General features: G+C 45.6%; 1 protein-coding gene across 1 annotated transcript in view; it reads left to right on the top strand.

Annotated features, from left to right (window-relative positions):
* Fer1l6 (fer-1 like family member 6) overlaps window positions 1–18,253 on the top strand; it is a 119,609-nt gene that overhangs the window by 58,484 nt on the left and 42,872 nt on the right. The window contains exons 20-23 of the mRNA XM_059247020.1: window positions 3,720–3,854; window positions 6,776–6,925; window positions 17,513–17,623; window positions 17,900–18,061. Coding sequence (XP_059103003.1) covers window positions 3,720–3,854; window positions 6,776–6,925; window positions 17,513–17,623; window positions 17,900–18,061 — 558 coding nt within the window. The remainder of the gene's footprint in view (window positions 1–3,719; window positions 3,855–6,775; window positions 6,926–17,512; window positions 17,624–17,899; window positions 18,062–18,253) is intronic.

The following is an 18,253-nucleotide window of genomic DNA, read 5'->3' as shown; positions in this document are numbered from 1 at the left end:
CATACATGCACCTGCACATATGTGCACTCCCTACAAACATGTATACACACACACACACACACACACACACACACACACACACACACACATCAATACACAACTGTAGAGTTCTGTTGCTCTAGTCCAAATCCAATGTCTCATACTTACTAGATTATATGACATTAAGCAGAATTTCCTTTAGGGCTCAATTTCTTCATCTGTGGTAGACATGATGGCAACATATACATCTCCCTAATAAAGAGATGGAATGAAATGCCAACAGCTTAAAATAGCTTCTGCCTGACTGTTCATAATGGCTGTTCTTGCAACTGCCATCCCCAGACAAGAGCAGTCTCGGAAGGTGGATCCAAGGGCCATCCACTTGCTTCAACCACGCAATTCCAGGCCTTCTGAAGTGACCCTGGGGGAGTCTGAGTGAGCTCATCAGACTGCCACATAACTATCCTGCTGGTTTTCATCTCCATACAGCATGCTGGTCTAATTGAGATTCATATCTCAAAGGCACAGATGGACTTTGTTTATCAAATAATCATCTGAAAGGGAAAATAGGTTCTGTTGAACCCTGGATCTGTCTCTAATTTTGAACCAAGTGCCCAATTTTTGCTAATAATAAAAGATGTCACTTATTCAGAGCTCTCACATGCCACACACAACAATCAGGATTTTGTGTACATTGTTTACCACCCCTCACTGTAACTCCCCATTTTGGAGATAAAAAAAAGTAAGGTTTGGGGATTGTACAGCTTGTAGACAGTGGGCCAAGATGGAGACCCAGGTCTCTCCAATTCCGAGGTCACCTTTGCCTAGCCATTCTGTCTTGGTTTTGTTTAGAAAGCCCCAGGTTTTTCTCTCCTGTCTGGGTGTTGGGCTACATCAGAGGACCTGGTCTGTGACTGAGGGCCTGGTCTATGGCTGGCAGGCCTTCTTCATATTTCTACTGGGGAAAGCTGAGTCTGAAGCCCTGCAAGCCCAGCTAAGCCCAGTGTTCACAAGGTAGCACCCATGTGGCCTGGCACTGGTTCCCAGGAGAACTGAGCACCTGGCGTGCGGAAGAGCCAGCCTCGAAAGGACACTCTGCACATCAGTCCTTTACAGAGTGACTTGGTGGCCGGGGATGTCCAGTTATTGCAGACACTATGGAGAAACAGGATTTGAAGGATAAAGGAAAAGAGGAGGAAACCACAGAGAAAGGGTTTGAGAGCTGATGAGGAGAGGAGCCAGATGTGTGTAAGAAGACGAGACAGAAAGAGAGGGTGGGGTATCTTAGATGGTAGAGATGGTTAAGCCTGAGGGTCCCAACAATGAGACTGACGCTTAGTCCTGAAGTCATGGATGGTTAGACAAGATCACCCAGTGTACCAAGACTGTCATAGAGTAGGCATTTAGGGGAGTGTGTGTGTGTGTGTGTGTGTGTGTGTGTGTGTGTGTGTGTGAGAGAGAGAGAGAGAGAGAGAGAGAGAGAGAGAGAGAGAGAGAGAGAGAAAGAGAGAGAGAGAGATAAGGAATTGGACCCCAGGCTTGACAGATGCTAGACAGGTACTCTAGCCTTGAGCCACTTCCCAGCCCTCAATGTTTACTCACTTATAAACAAATATGGACCGAGATGGAGTATATTTAGGGAGGGTAGCAAGCATTTACTGAGCACCTACTGTATGCCAGGCAGTGACCATTCTTTACCTCCGACAAGATGAGTGTTAGCCCATTTAAAGAGGGGAAACATCAGACATTAAGTCACCTGTACAAGTTGGTCACACAGGTAGTTAATTAAGCCCGAATTCCATTTAGTCTTTACTCCTACTGCCATATTCTATGCAGGACATCTGACTAACTGTTCACAGTGCTAACTAAGTCTTACCCTGAACTTCCAAACGATGCTTGAACCTCAGTTCCGTGCATGGTTCCTTAAGGAAGCCCTTAAGGAACAAGGCTAATCACGGGTAGTTGAGCAAAGTGGGAGACTTTTGTTTGGGTGAGTCGTTCAGGACTGCTCTAAAGTGACCAGGTGACATTTTACACATGGTGGCAACTTGGAGAACAGGTGAGTGCCCTCTCATCCGTCCGTCCATGCAAATGGCTATCAAGCACACGCTTTGCAGAGGATACAGCCCAGCACACTGTTGTAGGTACATGATGGATGAAGAATGAAGAGTGAATGCTGGCCTCTGGAATGCTATGCAACGGCATTTCCAGCCACATAAGGAGGAAGTGATTCAAACACATCTGTAGGGAAGATGCTGTGAAGATCATTGACTGTTTTGACGTTACACTGTCAGTCAGGTGTGTGCTTCAGAGAGCTCACCTGTCTCCTCAAAAGCGACACGGAGCACACATGACAGTGTTGCTCCTGTTTATGGGTTGATTGAACTTTTGTCTTCCTATGTCAAAAAAGCTAGATTTTCCAGAAGCATTTTAAAACCGCATTGTATCTGAGACACGAAATAGTCTAAAATAAAAACCCAAAAAAGGAGGTGAGCTGCAGGCACACAATGCTTTCACGGCTTACATAAAGAGCCATAAAGCTATTCTTCCATAACCACCGTGCAAACAATTTAACTGGAGCTGGCTGGCGCTACAACTGAGCTGGCAGTTTTATGTAAGTCTGAGGGTTAGTGCAGGCCAGTTCTTCCTCCCAGCCCTCCTGAAGTTGATAGTGGTGGGTCAGGCACAGTTCTGAGGTGCTGTGGAAATTTCCCCAGGATCCAGCAGCTGCTGCACACATTCACTTACAAGACCCATTTGACCACACAGCTTGGAAGAGAGCTGTGACCACGGACTCTTTCCAGTATGGGCTCCACATAGTGATGGGCAGTGTCTGCCCAGGTGCAGGACCACCTACTCAGTGAACAACTCAGCCTTTCGTCTGCGAAACTGGCCTCTTTCCAAATGTCTAAATAAACAGAGAAGGGAATTCAAATTTAAATAATATCCTCCCCTCTAAATGTTCCTCTTGAGCGGCCTGGGAAGGAAGCTCTGGGCCAGTTCTGATGAGGCCCTCACGGTTCTAGACCAATTCTTCATACTATCATCCTGCCTTGATTTTTAGTTTCTCCATCTGTATGATGGGTATAGTCCATTACCAATGTCACTATTTGCTGCCGTGGCAACTCCTGTGAAAGAAGAATGTCATGTCAAATGGTGAGGGGAGATTCTGGTCTCTTCAGAGTAGTCAATGAACAGCCACACAGCTGTAGACTTCTACATAAAGTATATGAGATTTGAAAGTCAACATTAAAGCCTTTGGTAACAAGATTATATTTGATCCCCTCCCCCCTTTCTCAGTGGAGGGGATCCCTAAAGTGGAGATGCCAGTGGTATTTACCTGGTAAAAGTGGATGATCCAGATGGAATGTCAGTTTGCCGTCTGAAGACTCTGGACATGTGAACCTGTTTCTTGGTCTTCAACACGCATGCAAATAACTGTACCCAGAACGATTTTGAGGTTTGAATGAGACAGTACATACACAGCGCTATAGGAAGCATATAATAAGCACTCTATAAGGGCAGCTGATGCATCATAGAACCATGGTAAATTAAAGTTGTTTATGCAAATAGGACACTAAGCAGTACTCCACTAACAAGACATTATGAATACGAAGTTTTCCAGAGACTGTGAGTTTATATTCCCTGGCATTGAATAAACAGTTGCCATGGGTTCTCCTCGGCCTCCATGTTTCTGTTGAACAATTCAGCTAAATGGTTCCTTTGTGGTTTTCTTCCAGATCATTTCCCAGACTCTCTCTCCTACCTGGAACCAGATGCTGCTCTTCAATGAATTGGTTTTGCATGGCGAGGAGAGGGAGCTGGCGGAGTCTCCGCCCCTAGTGGTGGTGGAACTCTATGACAGTGATGCGGTGGTAAGTGTCACCGGGCAACAGTGACTGCACGTTCTTCCAAAACCTCTACTGCAGGAACTGACTCAAAAGTCAATGGAGCCGGGCGGTGGTGGCACACGCCTTTAATCCCAGCACTTGGGAGGCAGAGCCAGGCGGATCTCTGTGAGTTCGAGGCCAGCCTGGGCTACCAAGTGAGTTCCAGGAGAGGCGCAAAGCTACACAGAGAAACCCTGTCTCGAAAAACCAAAAAAAAAAAAAAGAGAAAAAGTCAATGGAGTTCTGACACTGTGAGTGTCAGGAGCCAGAGATGGCTTTGACCTCAGCATGCAATGATATACAGAACCACGTTGATGATAGCCACTGCTTTATTTAGGGTTTGTTCTTCAGAATTCTCTTTACATTATAATCAAAATTACATCAAATTAGCAAAATTCAGTCAACGCCCACTTTTCTGTAGGGATGTGATGCTTGCTTAAGCCAACCCACAACTACCATAACCCCCTAGCTGGTCCCAACTCACTGATGTTTACAAAACTTCTCCAAGCCTTTTGCAAACAGGTCTGTGTTGCTCTTACCTAGCAGGAGGGAAATGCATGGGCATCTTTGCTGACTCAGACTTGTAACTGGGTCACTTCTTTTACCTGTGTGTTGCTTGGCCCTGCGACAGCTTATTCATCACGGCCTTCTTTGGTGATGAACCAAACCTCTCCAAAGACATTTGTGATCTGAAACCTTAGGTAACTCCCAAAGCTGACTGGTGAGTTTAAGTGACTATGACAAGCATTCTTCTCTAAGTTAAGAAATCTACAATGAATGACAAAGATTTATTTCTTTTCTTTGACATCTCTATCTCCTCAGGAAGCTCAAATCTGTAAAGTATAAAAGCTGTTCTGAAAAGATTTCCAAAGCCTCCTTACTCCTGGTGTGCTCACAATAGCCCTGGGGTGGGCCAAGGTCAGGGAGGAAACAAGATGTGAGATTCACAAGGGTTTTAGGGACCATTAGGAACGTGAGGGTTTTGTCCTGCCCTTCTTGCTCTCTAGAAAGGAGGACAGTTCTAGAAAGTTCAAGTGCCTTCTTTAAAGTTAGAGCTAGTGAGATGCAGAGTCAGGACAGGAAAACACAACTCTTGGGTCTACTCTTTCATGTACAGTTGGTGGCTGCAAGCATGGCATCCCCTCCCTCGGCCCCTCCATAGTTACTGTCTATTGGGGTTGAATGTATTTAATTTCCCTGTTCAGCACGCAGTACAGATTTTCTGGAGGAAGACCCACAATGTAAATACCCTTTCACTCTTCTTCCTTGGAATGCACATTTCATCATAAGTGTCTGTTTTCTATTTGAAAGGGAATCTCACATCTTTGGAGTCCTTTGCTACCCTAGCTTGCTAGTTCTTGTACTACACACCACTACTCCATTACTTTCTATTTCCTTTCCAGATCCGCACTCAATGATGCCCTTTTCTTCACAGGAAAAAAAAAAATCAAGCTAATGCTTTCAGATATAAAGGAAAAAGGATTGTGGGAAAGACAGACAATACAGAAAGTTTGTGCTTTCCTCCTGGAGAAATATGGAAAGACATGCGTAAGATCATGTCCCTGGGCTGCAGCTAAAATGAACCTAAACTATGATAATCAGATGATTAGAATTGAACTCTTCTGGCCTGTGTTTCCAGTCTAGAACTTTCTCTCGTTCTCCTGCGGCTTGCGGTCCGTGAGGGTTGACGGGCACTGTAAGAAACACATGTACATTTGGCAAATTGTTTCCTCGGGTTTACATTTCCAGGGCTCATTGGAGTTAACCATGCCCAATAAAAATGATTAACAAACTAATTGCTAAGCGGAACAGGCATTTTGTACGAAGCTGTCCTGACTCCATCCGTCCTCCCGAAGGATGCCAATGGGACCCAGCAGCCACTTCTGTTGGTTTTCAAGTGTGGCTGAGCTAAAGCCTTGTTTCCACCTCCTTCCCTGGTGGCAGTGTAAACGCTGGCTTGTGAATCCAAAGGCAGTAGTGTAGCATGACTGCAGAAGCCTGACCTCAAACAAAACAGAAGATGAGTGCTATCCTTGGACTACCCAGATCATGTCTACCAGCTGTCACTTAGCAGATACACGCTCAGCGGGTTCCCAGGCTAGAGGATACAGTGTGAATGAAGCAGGGAATCCTACCCATACGGAACATATATTCTCATGATTCTGGAGATAAATTGCAAAGTAGGATCAGATGCTATAGCTCCTGCCTTTCCTGGAGGAGCATGGGCCTGAGAGCTGGCTTGGGGAAGAGGCAGGTGCCATAAATAGTTCTTAAAGAAACTCGAAGCCCATACATGTACATACATACAAAGGTCATTTCCCCTTTTTACTACCCTCACTTAAACATACTGGCCTCAGTCATCACTGTTACCATGAGCATCAATATTCCATTACTATGGATTAGGCACATAATACAAGTGTTATATAAGATTGCATTACTTCTTATGGTGTTATGAACAGAAATAAGCTTTAGCCGTATTTATGAGCCTCAAAAAGGTTGAGTGCCTAGCTTAGGTCACAAAGCTAGAAAGAGGCAGATTAGAGACCACAGACTCAGGTTTACTTAGGTCTAAAGTTCATGATCCTGTCCACAGTAGCCTTGGAACATCTGTTGTTATCTTGTGTTTTCTTTTCTCCTTCCAGTCCTGGTTGATTACTTTAATTAAGCTCTCTATAGAAGGAGTCTTGGACCAGTGAAGCCCCAAGATTATGTCGTCTTAGCATTTCACTGGGGACCTGAGAGTACCCTCTGTCCCCCAAGTCATGGGTGGGACTGGGCAAGAAGTGCTTGGTAGAAGACAAGAGGAGAAAGCTGATGCTGTCAACTTTGTAAAAACAATTTGCAAAATTGCACTGTTGCTGGTCAGAACTAAGTAGATGCCGATTAAAAGCTCATTTCCTCTCTAGGGGAAGCCAGAATATTTGGGTGCCACGGTGGCTGCTCCGGTTGTGACCCTAGCTGACCAGGACTATGAGCCCCCCAAGCTGTGCTATCACCCCATCTTCTGTGGAAACCTCTCTGGAGGGGACCTTCTTGCTGTGTTTGAGCTGTTGCAGGTAAGAGGTTCAGAGCATCTGTACCAGATGTTTTTTGGCTCTGGTTGGCCAGAGATGTAGCTCCCCTGGATGTGCTATTCAGTGGAGCTATGCCTGGTCCATCCTTGTTATCCTGTGTCTGTGAGTGTCTTCTTTGGGGGACTAGAGCCTGACATTCAAGAACTTTGATAGCATGAGTTAGTCTCAGAACTGCTGCATCACAAATCAGAATCCTAGAATGAAAGACCCTTAAGGGTTGGGTCATCAGTGTTTGAGCTACAGCAGAATCCCTCAATCCCATCAGACCGTGAAAAAAGAAGGCATTGAGCATTTGTGGGGTACTTGCCATGTGCCTGAAGTTACGGTTGTGACATCTCTTATCTTTCAACGTACTAGACCCCCGCTCGAGCCTCTGGAGACACATATTACCATTTGCATTTGAGAGACAGTGAGCTGAGGACCGGTGCACTTAGCCAGCCTCATCTCCTTCTGCAGATAGACAATTAAGCTGAGCTCTGAACCTGGACCCTTAAAGCTTCTACTTCTTATACCGTATCACATTGTTCTCCAAGGTCAACAAACTCCTAGTCCTTCCCTGCAGTCCTAGAGGGAGTGTGTGTGTGTGTGTGTGTGTGTGTGTGTGTGTGTGTGTGTGTCTAGGAAGGGGAGCTGAGTTTCTGAAGTTTGGCTGCCCAGTAGAGAACAAGCAGGACTTGAACCGAGGACAAAGAAAAAGGGAGCATGGGCTCTCCAGAGGTTCCTCTCCTGGACCTGCACAATCTGTGGCACCAGGTGCTGGTGGCTCTTTGCCTTCGGATTGGGTCGGTCATTCATCTTAGCCCATACAGGATGCTGTAACAGAATGCCATTGATTGAACAACCCAAACCACAAACATTGTTTGTTAGATATTCTCACTGTTGAGGCTGGATTCCAGAAAGGCACTGACAGATCTGGTGTTGGATGGAGGCCCACCTCCTGGTTTTTAGACTGCTGCCTTCTCATTGTACCACATGTGGCTGGGAGAATAATGTTCTTCTTGGGTCTTTTTGTTTGTTTGTTTGTTTGTTTGTTTGTTTTTCGAGACAGGGTTTCTCTGTGTAGCTTTGTGCCTTTTCTGGAACTCACTTGGTAGCCCAGGCTGGCCTCCAACTCACAGAGATCCACCTGCCTCTGCCTCCTGAGTGCTGGGATTAAAGGCATGCGCCACCACCACCTGGCTGGGTCTCTTATTGTAAGAGACTCATCACATTCATGGGGACTCTGGATTCTTCTCTGCGGCTGAACCCCCAAAATGTCATAGTGGTGGGGTTACAATTTGAACATACATATTTGACCTTGCATTAATAACATCTTTTATAGGAAAACCTGATTTTCAGAAATCCCAATCCAAAATAAAACAAAACTTAACTCACTTGGTGAGGAAAATGGAAGGCACACGTTCCTAACACACACAGCAAGAATGACCATGAAGTTAGGGGGACTGGATCCCATGGAGATAAATCTCAGACCTACCACTTGTTATAATGTGCCTTTTTCTGTTTAAAAATATAGGCTGTTAATCACTCTACCCAAAGTGTCTTGTACAGAGCAGTCCGTGCATACTATTTTATTATTAATAATATTGCTATGCCACAGGCTACTGAAGCAAGATCTTTGGTCCCAACTACTGATTTTAGAAATCGAAATGGATAGAAAGGCAATGATGTGGTAGGTCAGAATCTAGATTCTGGGTAGACAGATTTCTAACCAAAATGGAGGGCTAGACTGTGTTCATTATTAAGGACAGATTTAGGTTAGACGTACTTGCATTCAAACTTAAATTCTCTTTCTGTCCGTAGCCTGGAAGCTGCAGTTGGCTGCAGTGATGATTCTTAAGTCCATCCTATCAGAGACTTTATCTCCAGTGTTTTGAGTCACCCGAGGAAAAACTTTTTATGGAGAAAATGGCAGCTTTGGAGAAAGAGTAAACTTTGCCAGGGAAGCTGAGTCTGGATAAGTAGGAGCAAGGTAATGGGAATTCAAGGACTGGCTTCATCCAGCTCCAGGCAGTTGGAGTCCAGCAGAGTAGGAAAGTAGAACTAGAAAGACACTAATTCTAGGATGTTAACGTGATAAAACAAGTGGTCTCCAACAAAACCATCTGTAGCTGGATAGCTGTGTGCCACCCCGAAGTGTGGGTATCGGAACAGAAGGCGGCCTTCCAAACCAGCTGTCCAGTCTTTCCTCAAATGAGACTCGTGAGCTGTCAGCACGCTGTTCAGGTTCAAGCCCAGGCAGACACCAAACAACGCTGAACCCATACTAAAGGAGCTCCGCCCTAACCGCTCCCCCCCTCTTCTAGAGGAAGCCTTTGTGTTCTGTTCCTCTATAACATCACATCAACTGACAGCTTCCTTTCCCAAGAGACAGCAGGCTTCCGACTCGGTAGCTCCGGAAGTTCCCACGTCTTCTTGGAACTTCAGTCCCTCCAAATCTAGTAGGTGGGGAAATTTAATAATTGTTTCACATTACATATTCCAATAAGACTTTGGTTTTCACTAGAGTTTTTGTGTGTACATGTGTATATGCCACTGTGTGTCTGTGTACATATTTGTGTGTATCCATATTTGTATGTGGGTGTGCAAGTGCATGTAGAGCCCTGAGGGGGATGTCAGATGTTTTCATCAATCACACTCATGCTCCACTTTATTTGTTTGTTTATTTATCTATCTGTCTATCTATCTATCTATCTATCTATCTATCTATCTATCTATCTATCTATCTATCTATTTGAAAGCAGGGCCTTTCACTGAACCTATAGCTAGTTCACCTAGATTAGCTGTCCAGCAAGCCCCAGGGAGACCCTTGTCCCCCACTCCCGGCTCTGGGGTTACAGGTACACCTGACTTTTTTTTTTTTCTGTGGATGCCGAGAGTCAAACCCGGGTCCTCATGCTTGCGTGGCGGGCACTTTAATGACTGTGCCACGTCGCCCCACTCTGTTTTAAATTTACTTTCCATTGACTTATTCTACCTAGCCACATAAAGTTTCCTCTTAACCAGCACAGTTGTGTCCAGTTTCTTTGTAAGGCTACTAGAGCATGGGACCATTGAGGACTGTGGTGGCTGGCTTGGGAGAACTAGGCCTGGTCTGCCACCCTGCACACAAGAATGCTGAGCTCCAGGTTAGCTGAGCTGAATCTAGGCAGCTGCTCTTCCCAACTCACAACTGTCTTTATAAGTTCCTGGTCCGAGTCTCCAAGTCTCTCCAGAAGTCTTTCAACAAGGGGCTGAACAAGCTGACCCCTAAAGATGCCCCAAGGGCTCTGCCATTTGGTGCCAATGATCCTACCCACCCCGTCTCTCAGAACTAGGCACATTGATGAGACACTTGCTGCTTCCCAGCAGGTGACCTACAGAGGAGCTTTGTCAGAGGTAAGCTTAGGAGATGCAATCCGCCAGGCTTTCATTAGGACTTCTCATTTATGATTTGCTTGTCAGCACGGCTGTCTTAGCAGGTGGAGCTCAGACATGCTGAGCACGCTGAGGCTGGAGATGCCTTCATCTGTCGCAGCCGCCACCTCTTTGGGTCTGTGGATGACTTACTCTCTCACTCCCCTGCTTCCAATGCAGAGACACTCCCCTGACTCAGGAGTTGGCAGCATGGTTCTTCTATGTACTCATCAGATCCATTCTTTCCTTCAGCCGCCCACGCTAGCTGCCCCTCACTCTTCCCAGTCCTAGTCTGTCCCCAGCTGTTAGCCCAGCCCCTCTGACTGAAGTGCTCAAAGCCAGCTTAACTCTATCCGTGGTGTCTATGCCCATGGTATCCAGCCCTGTAGCTGCCTCCATGCCTGTTTCCCATCTTCGCTGTTCCGTGGGCTCTTCTAGATCTTGTGTCAATCATTCTCCTTTTGCATCATTCTCCATGTTCCTTCCAGAACGGGAGGTGAGGGTGTTCTGTCTTCTTCTGCATCTTCAGCTGCTCCCCACTCCCTACCTAGGAGACTACTTACCAAACGTTGCTTTTTTAAAACACCAGCTCCTCCAAATGCAGTGAATAGAGTTTGAGAAGTGCTTCTCTGTAACGTTTCTCTCGGGGATTTGAAATACTTGCTACCATGGTAAAGGCTCTCTGAAGAACATTTAAAAATATTTTTTTCAAAACCTAGTATTTCCAAATGTAATCACAAAACCATTCTGGTTTTATTATAATGGCTGAATTCCATGAAGAGAAAAAAAAATCTAGACTGTACGTGAATATCAAATTCTCAGTCTGGCTTTTAAGCTGTCTCAAAAGTTGTCCTCAAACTCCTTTCTCAGGGTCACACATTAGTTCTACCTACCCTGCAGCCGCTACGGCCTCTTTATGGCCGCCCACTGCAGGGTCTTGGATCTCATTGATTTACTCTTCTGCTCTTAGGCATGGTGAAATAACTCAGCAACTCATTCTGAAATGCCTCCCCACTCTGCCCACCTCAACTCCTGCCGAGCCATTTGCCTGTCTGCGAGAATCATCACAATTCAGAGCCATGGGTGTCTGTTCCAGGAAGCTCGCCCACCCTATTTCAAATGTTCTCTCCTGCGCTTTGCCGCTCTGTCTAGTCCGCTCAGCCCATTGTTTGTAGGCAACTGAAACAGCCCATGCCTCCTTTGTCACTGTGTCAGCATGCTGAAGACAAGGATTACTGTACTCATTGATCCATACACTCAGACATGGATTTATTCAGTGTCTGCTATGTGTGGGTGTGTTCCCGAGGAATGTTCCTAAGTAGACAAAACACAGATCTTGCTGCCATTATCTGTCTACCACACTCTCCAAATTCTAGAAATGCTCTCTTACCTTACTACCAAGTAGGCTCACTACACATCCCAAGAAAGGGCCATTTCTATCTAATGCCATGCGTAGCGCCCCCTGGAGTTGTTCAGTGTACAGTGTTTATAAACCTATGTGGCATATCTGCCTTCCTAGATCCTATGCCACTTCCCAGGAAGCTTTCACTTATCGTCACATGAGCTTTGTCCATATTTTTTTCATTTATTTTTAATCTTTGTCTCTTTGGTACAGATCAAGGAAAAGCGATATTGTCCTTGCCTTTCTCTTAAGTCCCACTTGAGCAAAGTAAGTCTCCTCCTTCATGCTTGATGCTCATTAAAGCATCTCACTAGTGGTCCAAATTAAGTGAATGGATTAGTCTTACATAGCATCTGTGTGTTCTTTCTGTTTTAACGTTATCAATTAGTGATCTACTGACCTGGGTTTTGTAGAAGCCATTCGCCTGAAATATGCTAGTGACGGGGTCAGGGGAACAAGAAGGAAGATTCTGGCATTGTATTAAGGCCTTCCAGAATACTCTGCTCAGGCCCCAGGAGACTTCACCATCAGCTTAATCACAGAGATGATACTTGCCTCCTCCAGTGGCTAACATGTCAGGACATTGACAATGTTGCTCTCACATCTCTTTCCCGGGGAGCATTATCTACTGCAGTGTCACACATGTGACTAAGTTTTGTGTCTAGCCAGGACACACACACACACACACACACACACACACACACACACACACACACACATTTGCTATTTGAACTAGGACCCAATATATTTCCTCTGAGATCTTTTTGTTTGCCAGGGTTGGTGACAATTTCATCCCATGTTTTGAAGATACCATTCTGCCTTTGGGCTTCCCTTCTCTGACGAGAAGTTCTGTGCTATTCTTATTATTGCTCCTTTAAAAAAATGGACTTCTGCAAGGTTTTCTGGTGGCTATACATGTGCTCATAGAATTTCCATTTCTTCCTTTTTACTTTATCTTTCAATTCTTTACTGAAATCCTGCATTGTGTCTTTTATAACAACACAATAAGTATTGCTATTGTAGAGTTTCTGTCTGATGATGGCACTACCCAAATCCCCTGGGATCTGTTTCCTTGGTTGTTGTTTCTCTTGGCATTCGACCACATTACATACCATGTTTTATTGCATGATGGACATTGTATATAACAATATGTAGAGGAATTGGAGCCCAAACTGAAAATGTTTCCCTCTAGAGAACTTAACTTTTTTTTTTAAGTTCTGAGTTATTTTGAAGCACCAGCACCTTATCTTGCACAGCTTTGGAACTGACTTGATTAGGGCAACGGAGAATGAAGAACTGACATGTTTTCCATATCCTTTACATGATTAAACACTTTACACATTACAGGTGAAAAACAAGATGTTCCAAGAACCCACATACACTCATAACCAAGCAACTTGCTATAGATTAACAGAGTGTAAGGAAGCAAGACATTTTCCTCAGCCAGTTCTTTTACTGCTAGGCTGCATTTTGCAGGTTACAAAAGACCAAATATTTTATTATTTATCTCAAAAGGTAATCTTAGAAGAAATCTTAGAAGAATCACAAATCTAAACTTTTATATATGAAAAAGAATCAGTCATCTCTACTTTAAATCCTCAGGGTGCATACCCACCCATCAACAGTTTTTTTATGTCAGGAAGCTGAGGGCAGAAATGGGTACAAGGAATTAATCATCATCTTTGATCACCAAGCCATCCTAGCAAGAAAGGCACATTGGCTGATAATAACCAGGCTGCTTTGTTGTTGTTCCCTGACTTTAATGAGTCCTTCACTCAACTATGTGCCTTTCTAAACTTTTGATTGTTTCCCTGGGTTTTACTTTTAACCTCAAAGCTATTAACAAGAGCATCTTAACCCAAACTTGAGTCATATATAAAGCTTTGTTTCAGCTATGATGCACACTGAAACCTGTGAACACATCTCTCAACAATAAGATTAAAAGAACTTGAGCTAGCCTAGCTTCTGGGACACAATTGTTTTTATTAATCACTAACCTAAGCTACAGGATATACAGCTCCTCAGCTAGAGAAAATAGCTATGTGACACTTCTTTGTTCTTATTTTCTATCCTCTGCGGCCCCTCTTTTATTAGGGGTGAGGGGGCAACACTTTAAACAGTACCGCGTAAGAAGAAATCATCTTCATAATAATCCACAGGTAGAATGGGGTATTTCCAAGAGATAATCACATTACAGTTAAGGGCAGTAAGGATCTCCCCACCACCCCCATTCACACCATGCCAGATACTAGAGAAAAATGGCAGCAGCAAACACGCAAAGACACATAAGTAGCAAGAGACATTCTGGGGCCGAGGCCCTCGGGGCCTTGCCTATCTGAGACTCACCCATCGGTGCCTTGCGTGGTGATGGGACAATCCCCTGAAGTCAATTGCCACCTGCCGCTCCTCTGACATGGCCACCAGCAGCCATGCACTCTGATGGAGACACACTAGGAAGCCAGTGTTTATTGTATACTGCTGAGTGAGGATGTGGGTGAGCTAATCTCAGTAGGGTTCTCGGTAGGCAGCAGTCTCAGGCTCTAGACCCTCAGGAGGAGGCATCTGTGTTTGGAACTTTGTGCATACACTGTCAACATCAGACCAGAGGAAGGCCTTGCCATTCCCATGGGTCTGAGGCATTGGAGTCCTTGACAGGGTGGTGGTCATGTCAACAACACACACTCACTCAGAACTTCACCCACCCTACACAACAGCAGTCCAGAATCAGCTCCGTTTAACTAGAGATGACTTAAAATGGAGCCTTGTTCTTTGCAGGGCCAATGCAGCTTGTCTTCGTTCCTAGGGAATCCTCTGTGGCAGAAAGCATGTGAGTGCTGGACATGCCTCTCAACACTTCTTCACAGTGACTCTGGACTTAAGAGATCATTGTCCCCATTCCGCCAGTGATAGGACTGAGAGTCAGAGATCCAAAGTAACTTTCCCCAGTTCCTGCAGCTCGAGAGCTGAAGCCCGGTCCCTCATCGCTGTGCTGAGTAGGAGAACCTGTTGCAGGCTAGAAGATGAGTGGGGGACGGCAGAGAAAGGAGAAAGGCTTTTGAACATCTGTGATTGTCCAGATGTGCAGGGCTGGGATGAGGGTCATACATGGCCCTGAGAATAAACAGCTCTTTGATTCTCCTGCCAGGTACCCACCTGCCTCAGCTTTGCCCGAGTTGTGCAGCCAGGATCTTTTTTGAGTTTCTCATGTTTCATCTTCCCTGGGATATTAGAGCAATTTGTCCTTCACCACAAGTTACTCCATTTGCCCCAGAGTTGAATTATTTCACCTTCGTAACAGTCCCTCATGTTCCCAGGGCCCCGTGCACTGAGGAAATACACACCATTTCTCCAGGCCACACTGACCCGTTTCATTATGAAGAAATTTAACTGTGATGGTGAGCCATTCCATCTCCATCGTACTATAGGATCCCTTAAGAGCTGGGGGTGAATATTTAAGGTCATAAATGTGTGCCTTTTGGGAGGATTGCCCAGGCTGGTATCTCAGCACTCCCAGGGTAAGGAAACACACTTTCCTTTTAAAAAAGGATTTTTTAAATATGCCTTTTTTATAAAAGAAGATTTTATTTTTATTGTATGTGTGTGAGTGTTTGTCTGCATCCATGGATGTGCATGCCTGGCGCTTTTAGAGGCCAGAAGAGGGCATTCAATCCCCTGGAACTGGAGTTACACATAGTTGTAAGTTCCCATGTGGGTACTAGGAACCAAAGTTGGGTCCTCTGCAAGAGAGGCAAGTGCCTTTAACTGCTGAACCATCTCTGCAGCCCCATGCACGACGCCTTTTAAAAAGCGTAGCCAATGATGTTCTTAGAGCCTGGCAAGTGTGAGAATGGGGGGTGGGGCCTGGAGAAAAGATGATGAATGCTTTTGTTGGGTGGGAGGGAGAATGTCTAGTGACCTGTAGCAGTAGGACAAACACGATTAGCAGAAATCCACCCCCCCACACACACACAAAGAAACAATAGCCACCTGAAGTGACAGGTATGCCAAGTGCCCCCATCTCATCATTCCACGTCATTTAAAAAGCCACTCTACTTTATACATCATAAATATGCATAGCTATTATATGTCAAATTAAAATAGAAACAAAGCATGTCCATAGGCAGCTAGCTCCTTCCCCACCATGGTCTCAGCTGTTTTTTTTTCCTATTCCTTATGCTCGGTACTGGGTTACATAAGGATGCTTTCATACCAGTAGACCGTGTGCCCTCCCTTTCTCCCTGCTCCCCTTCCTGTTAGTCCCCTTTGTTCACCTAGACAGTTCTCACTTCTACTTTCAAGTCTCATGTACACACAAGACTTTCCATAACTATATAAACTCTAAGAAATACAAGTGTGAGAAAGCACATAGTATCTGTCTTTGTGCCTCTTAGTCTTGGTTCTGTGACTGAAGTCAGAGGAGCGGTTGGCCTCCCAGGTGAGGCGATGTTGGCAGAGAGCACCACTCACCTTGGCCCACCAGGCAGCTGGGCACTTGTCCTCCTGGTACCAGCTTCTTTCTCTGGCTCATTCTGCAGCTTCGTGATCTCTGGCCTATTTGGAATTTGTAGCGTCTGCTTGTCTTTTTTCTGGGCTTTCACGTAATTAGCTTAACCACATCTGCCGTGGCCGACTGTATCTGTATCTGTAACGATGAAATGGGGGACGTCTGCGCTTTGCCAGTTTCAATGAGCAATCAGGCACTTTCTAGCATATGGGGCTAATGTGACAGTCAGCTAGTAAACATTTGTCAAGAAGCCACTGTGTGTGCAGTACTGCTTGAGGGTTTGGAGGAGATGAAGTAAGGAAAAACTTCCTCTTGGCCCAGCTCGGTAGATTTTTGCAGGCAGACGAAAGCCATACAGAGGTGAATCACAGACTCCAATGCAGTATTTAATGGAGCATGTGGTCCTGGAGGACTGAAGTGTTGGCCAGCTCGATATCTGAGGCTCAGAGAAAGGAAGTGACTTGTATAGGTCACTCACAAAAGCCTGGTTCCTGCTCTTGGTCACCCAATTCCCATGCTTACTGTGCCTATACAGAAGATGCGGGGCAGTCAATGGGCATAGGGCAGGAAAATGGCCACAATAACTGGGACTCAGTCTGGAAAGGCTCCTTGACAGATGTGGGCAGTGAGATTAGGTCTCGAAGAGATGGCAGCATGGCCTACATGTGGGAAATTCCCGTTCTTTAGTGGAATTCTCTAGGTTCTTTGTGGGGGTATTTCTGCAAAGCCTGCTGGTTGTCCTGTAGTTTCACTGTGCCCAAGGGCACAAAAGTGACCCATTTTCTCCCGAGTTCCACACTCACAAGATTTTACTTTCTGCTTCAGTGATTAGCAGTAAGTCTCTATTCCGTTAAATACGATCTCATTCCGTAGCTGCACTATGGGCCGCCTAGAGCTCTTGACTCTCTGAAGCCAGTGGGTCCTTAAGTATCAGAAGCTCAGGGTGTGATCACGGTCCCCTTTCCATCCATTGCTGCAATTCTGTGTGTTATTTTATCAAGCTGTGAACATCTATACACTTAAGGGGGGTTCCCCTCTCTGTTGTCTACTGTGAGTTTACTGAAAGCTATGTCTTACCAACATCATGGCATACCCTGAGTGCTCACTAAATGCTTGCCAATCAATGTTCTTATCATTAATGATTTGTTGAAGGGGTTATGCCGCAAGGTCTGAAGAAATAAAGATGTCTTGCTGAGAAGGTGCTGCATAGCTTGGTTACACATCCCCACTTCTCCCCCAGCCTCTCACTAATGACTGTTTTGTACGGCAGGTTCCTTCTTCTGGACTACAGGGCCTCCCTCCCATTGACCCACCAGACATCACACAGATCTATCCTGTTCCCTCCAACATCCGGCCAGTGCTGAGTAAATACCGGGTCGAGGTATGGCTCAGGAAGTGGAGAGGCTTGCCCCATAGGACTCATGGGGGGGGAGGGGCGGGGAGGTGGGGAGGTCCCACCTGCATAGTTGGAGAGGTGTGGCAGGATGGGCAGGTGAGCCACGGAAGACCCCACTAGCTGAACTGGACAAGACAGGGTCTACCACTAGCTGTATAGTTTGTAGTTGGAAGACCACATTGTCGCTCCCAGGAGTCACGTGTGGCTTTTCCATTGGTCATGTACCAGGCTTCTCTCTGGCTCTGCCCACCCTCTCCTCAGGTCCTCTTCTGGGGTGTCCGAGAAATGAAGAAGGTACAGCTCCTCTCTGTGGACCGGCCACAGGTTCTCATTGAATGCGGGGGACGAGGCGTGAAGTCTTGCGTGATCCAGAGTTATAAGAACAACCCCAACTTCAGCATACAGGCAGAAGCCTTTGAAGTGGTATGGGCTTCTCCTTCTTCATCTACTCAACCCCCTTTCCAGAGCTAGGCTCCTCACCTTCACCCATGTGGCCTGGGGAGATGCTTCAGGATTCCAGGTGTATACCATCTGCATGAGCAGCCTAATTATGGAAAGCCAGGCTTTCAGAATGAGAAAAAGTAGGTACCCGTTGTTCAAATGTTCAGGTCTAGA

This window comes from Peromyscus eremicus, chromosome 20, assembly GCF_949786415.1.
Source record: "Peromyscus eremicus chromosome 20, PerEre_H2_v1, whole genome shotgun sequence".
In the NCBI taxonomy this organism is placed as follows: Eukaryota; Metazoa; Chordata; class Mammalia; order Rodentia; family Cricetidae; genus Peromyscus; species Peromyscus eremicus.
Note: the sequence above shows the minus strand (reverse complement) of the source record. Positions and strands in the feature narration are given on the sequence as shown.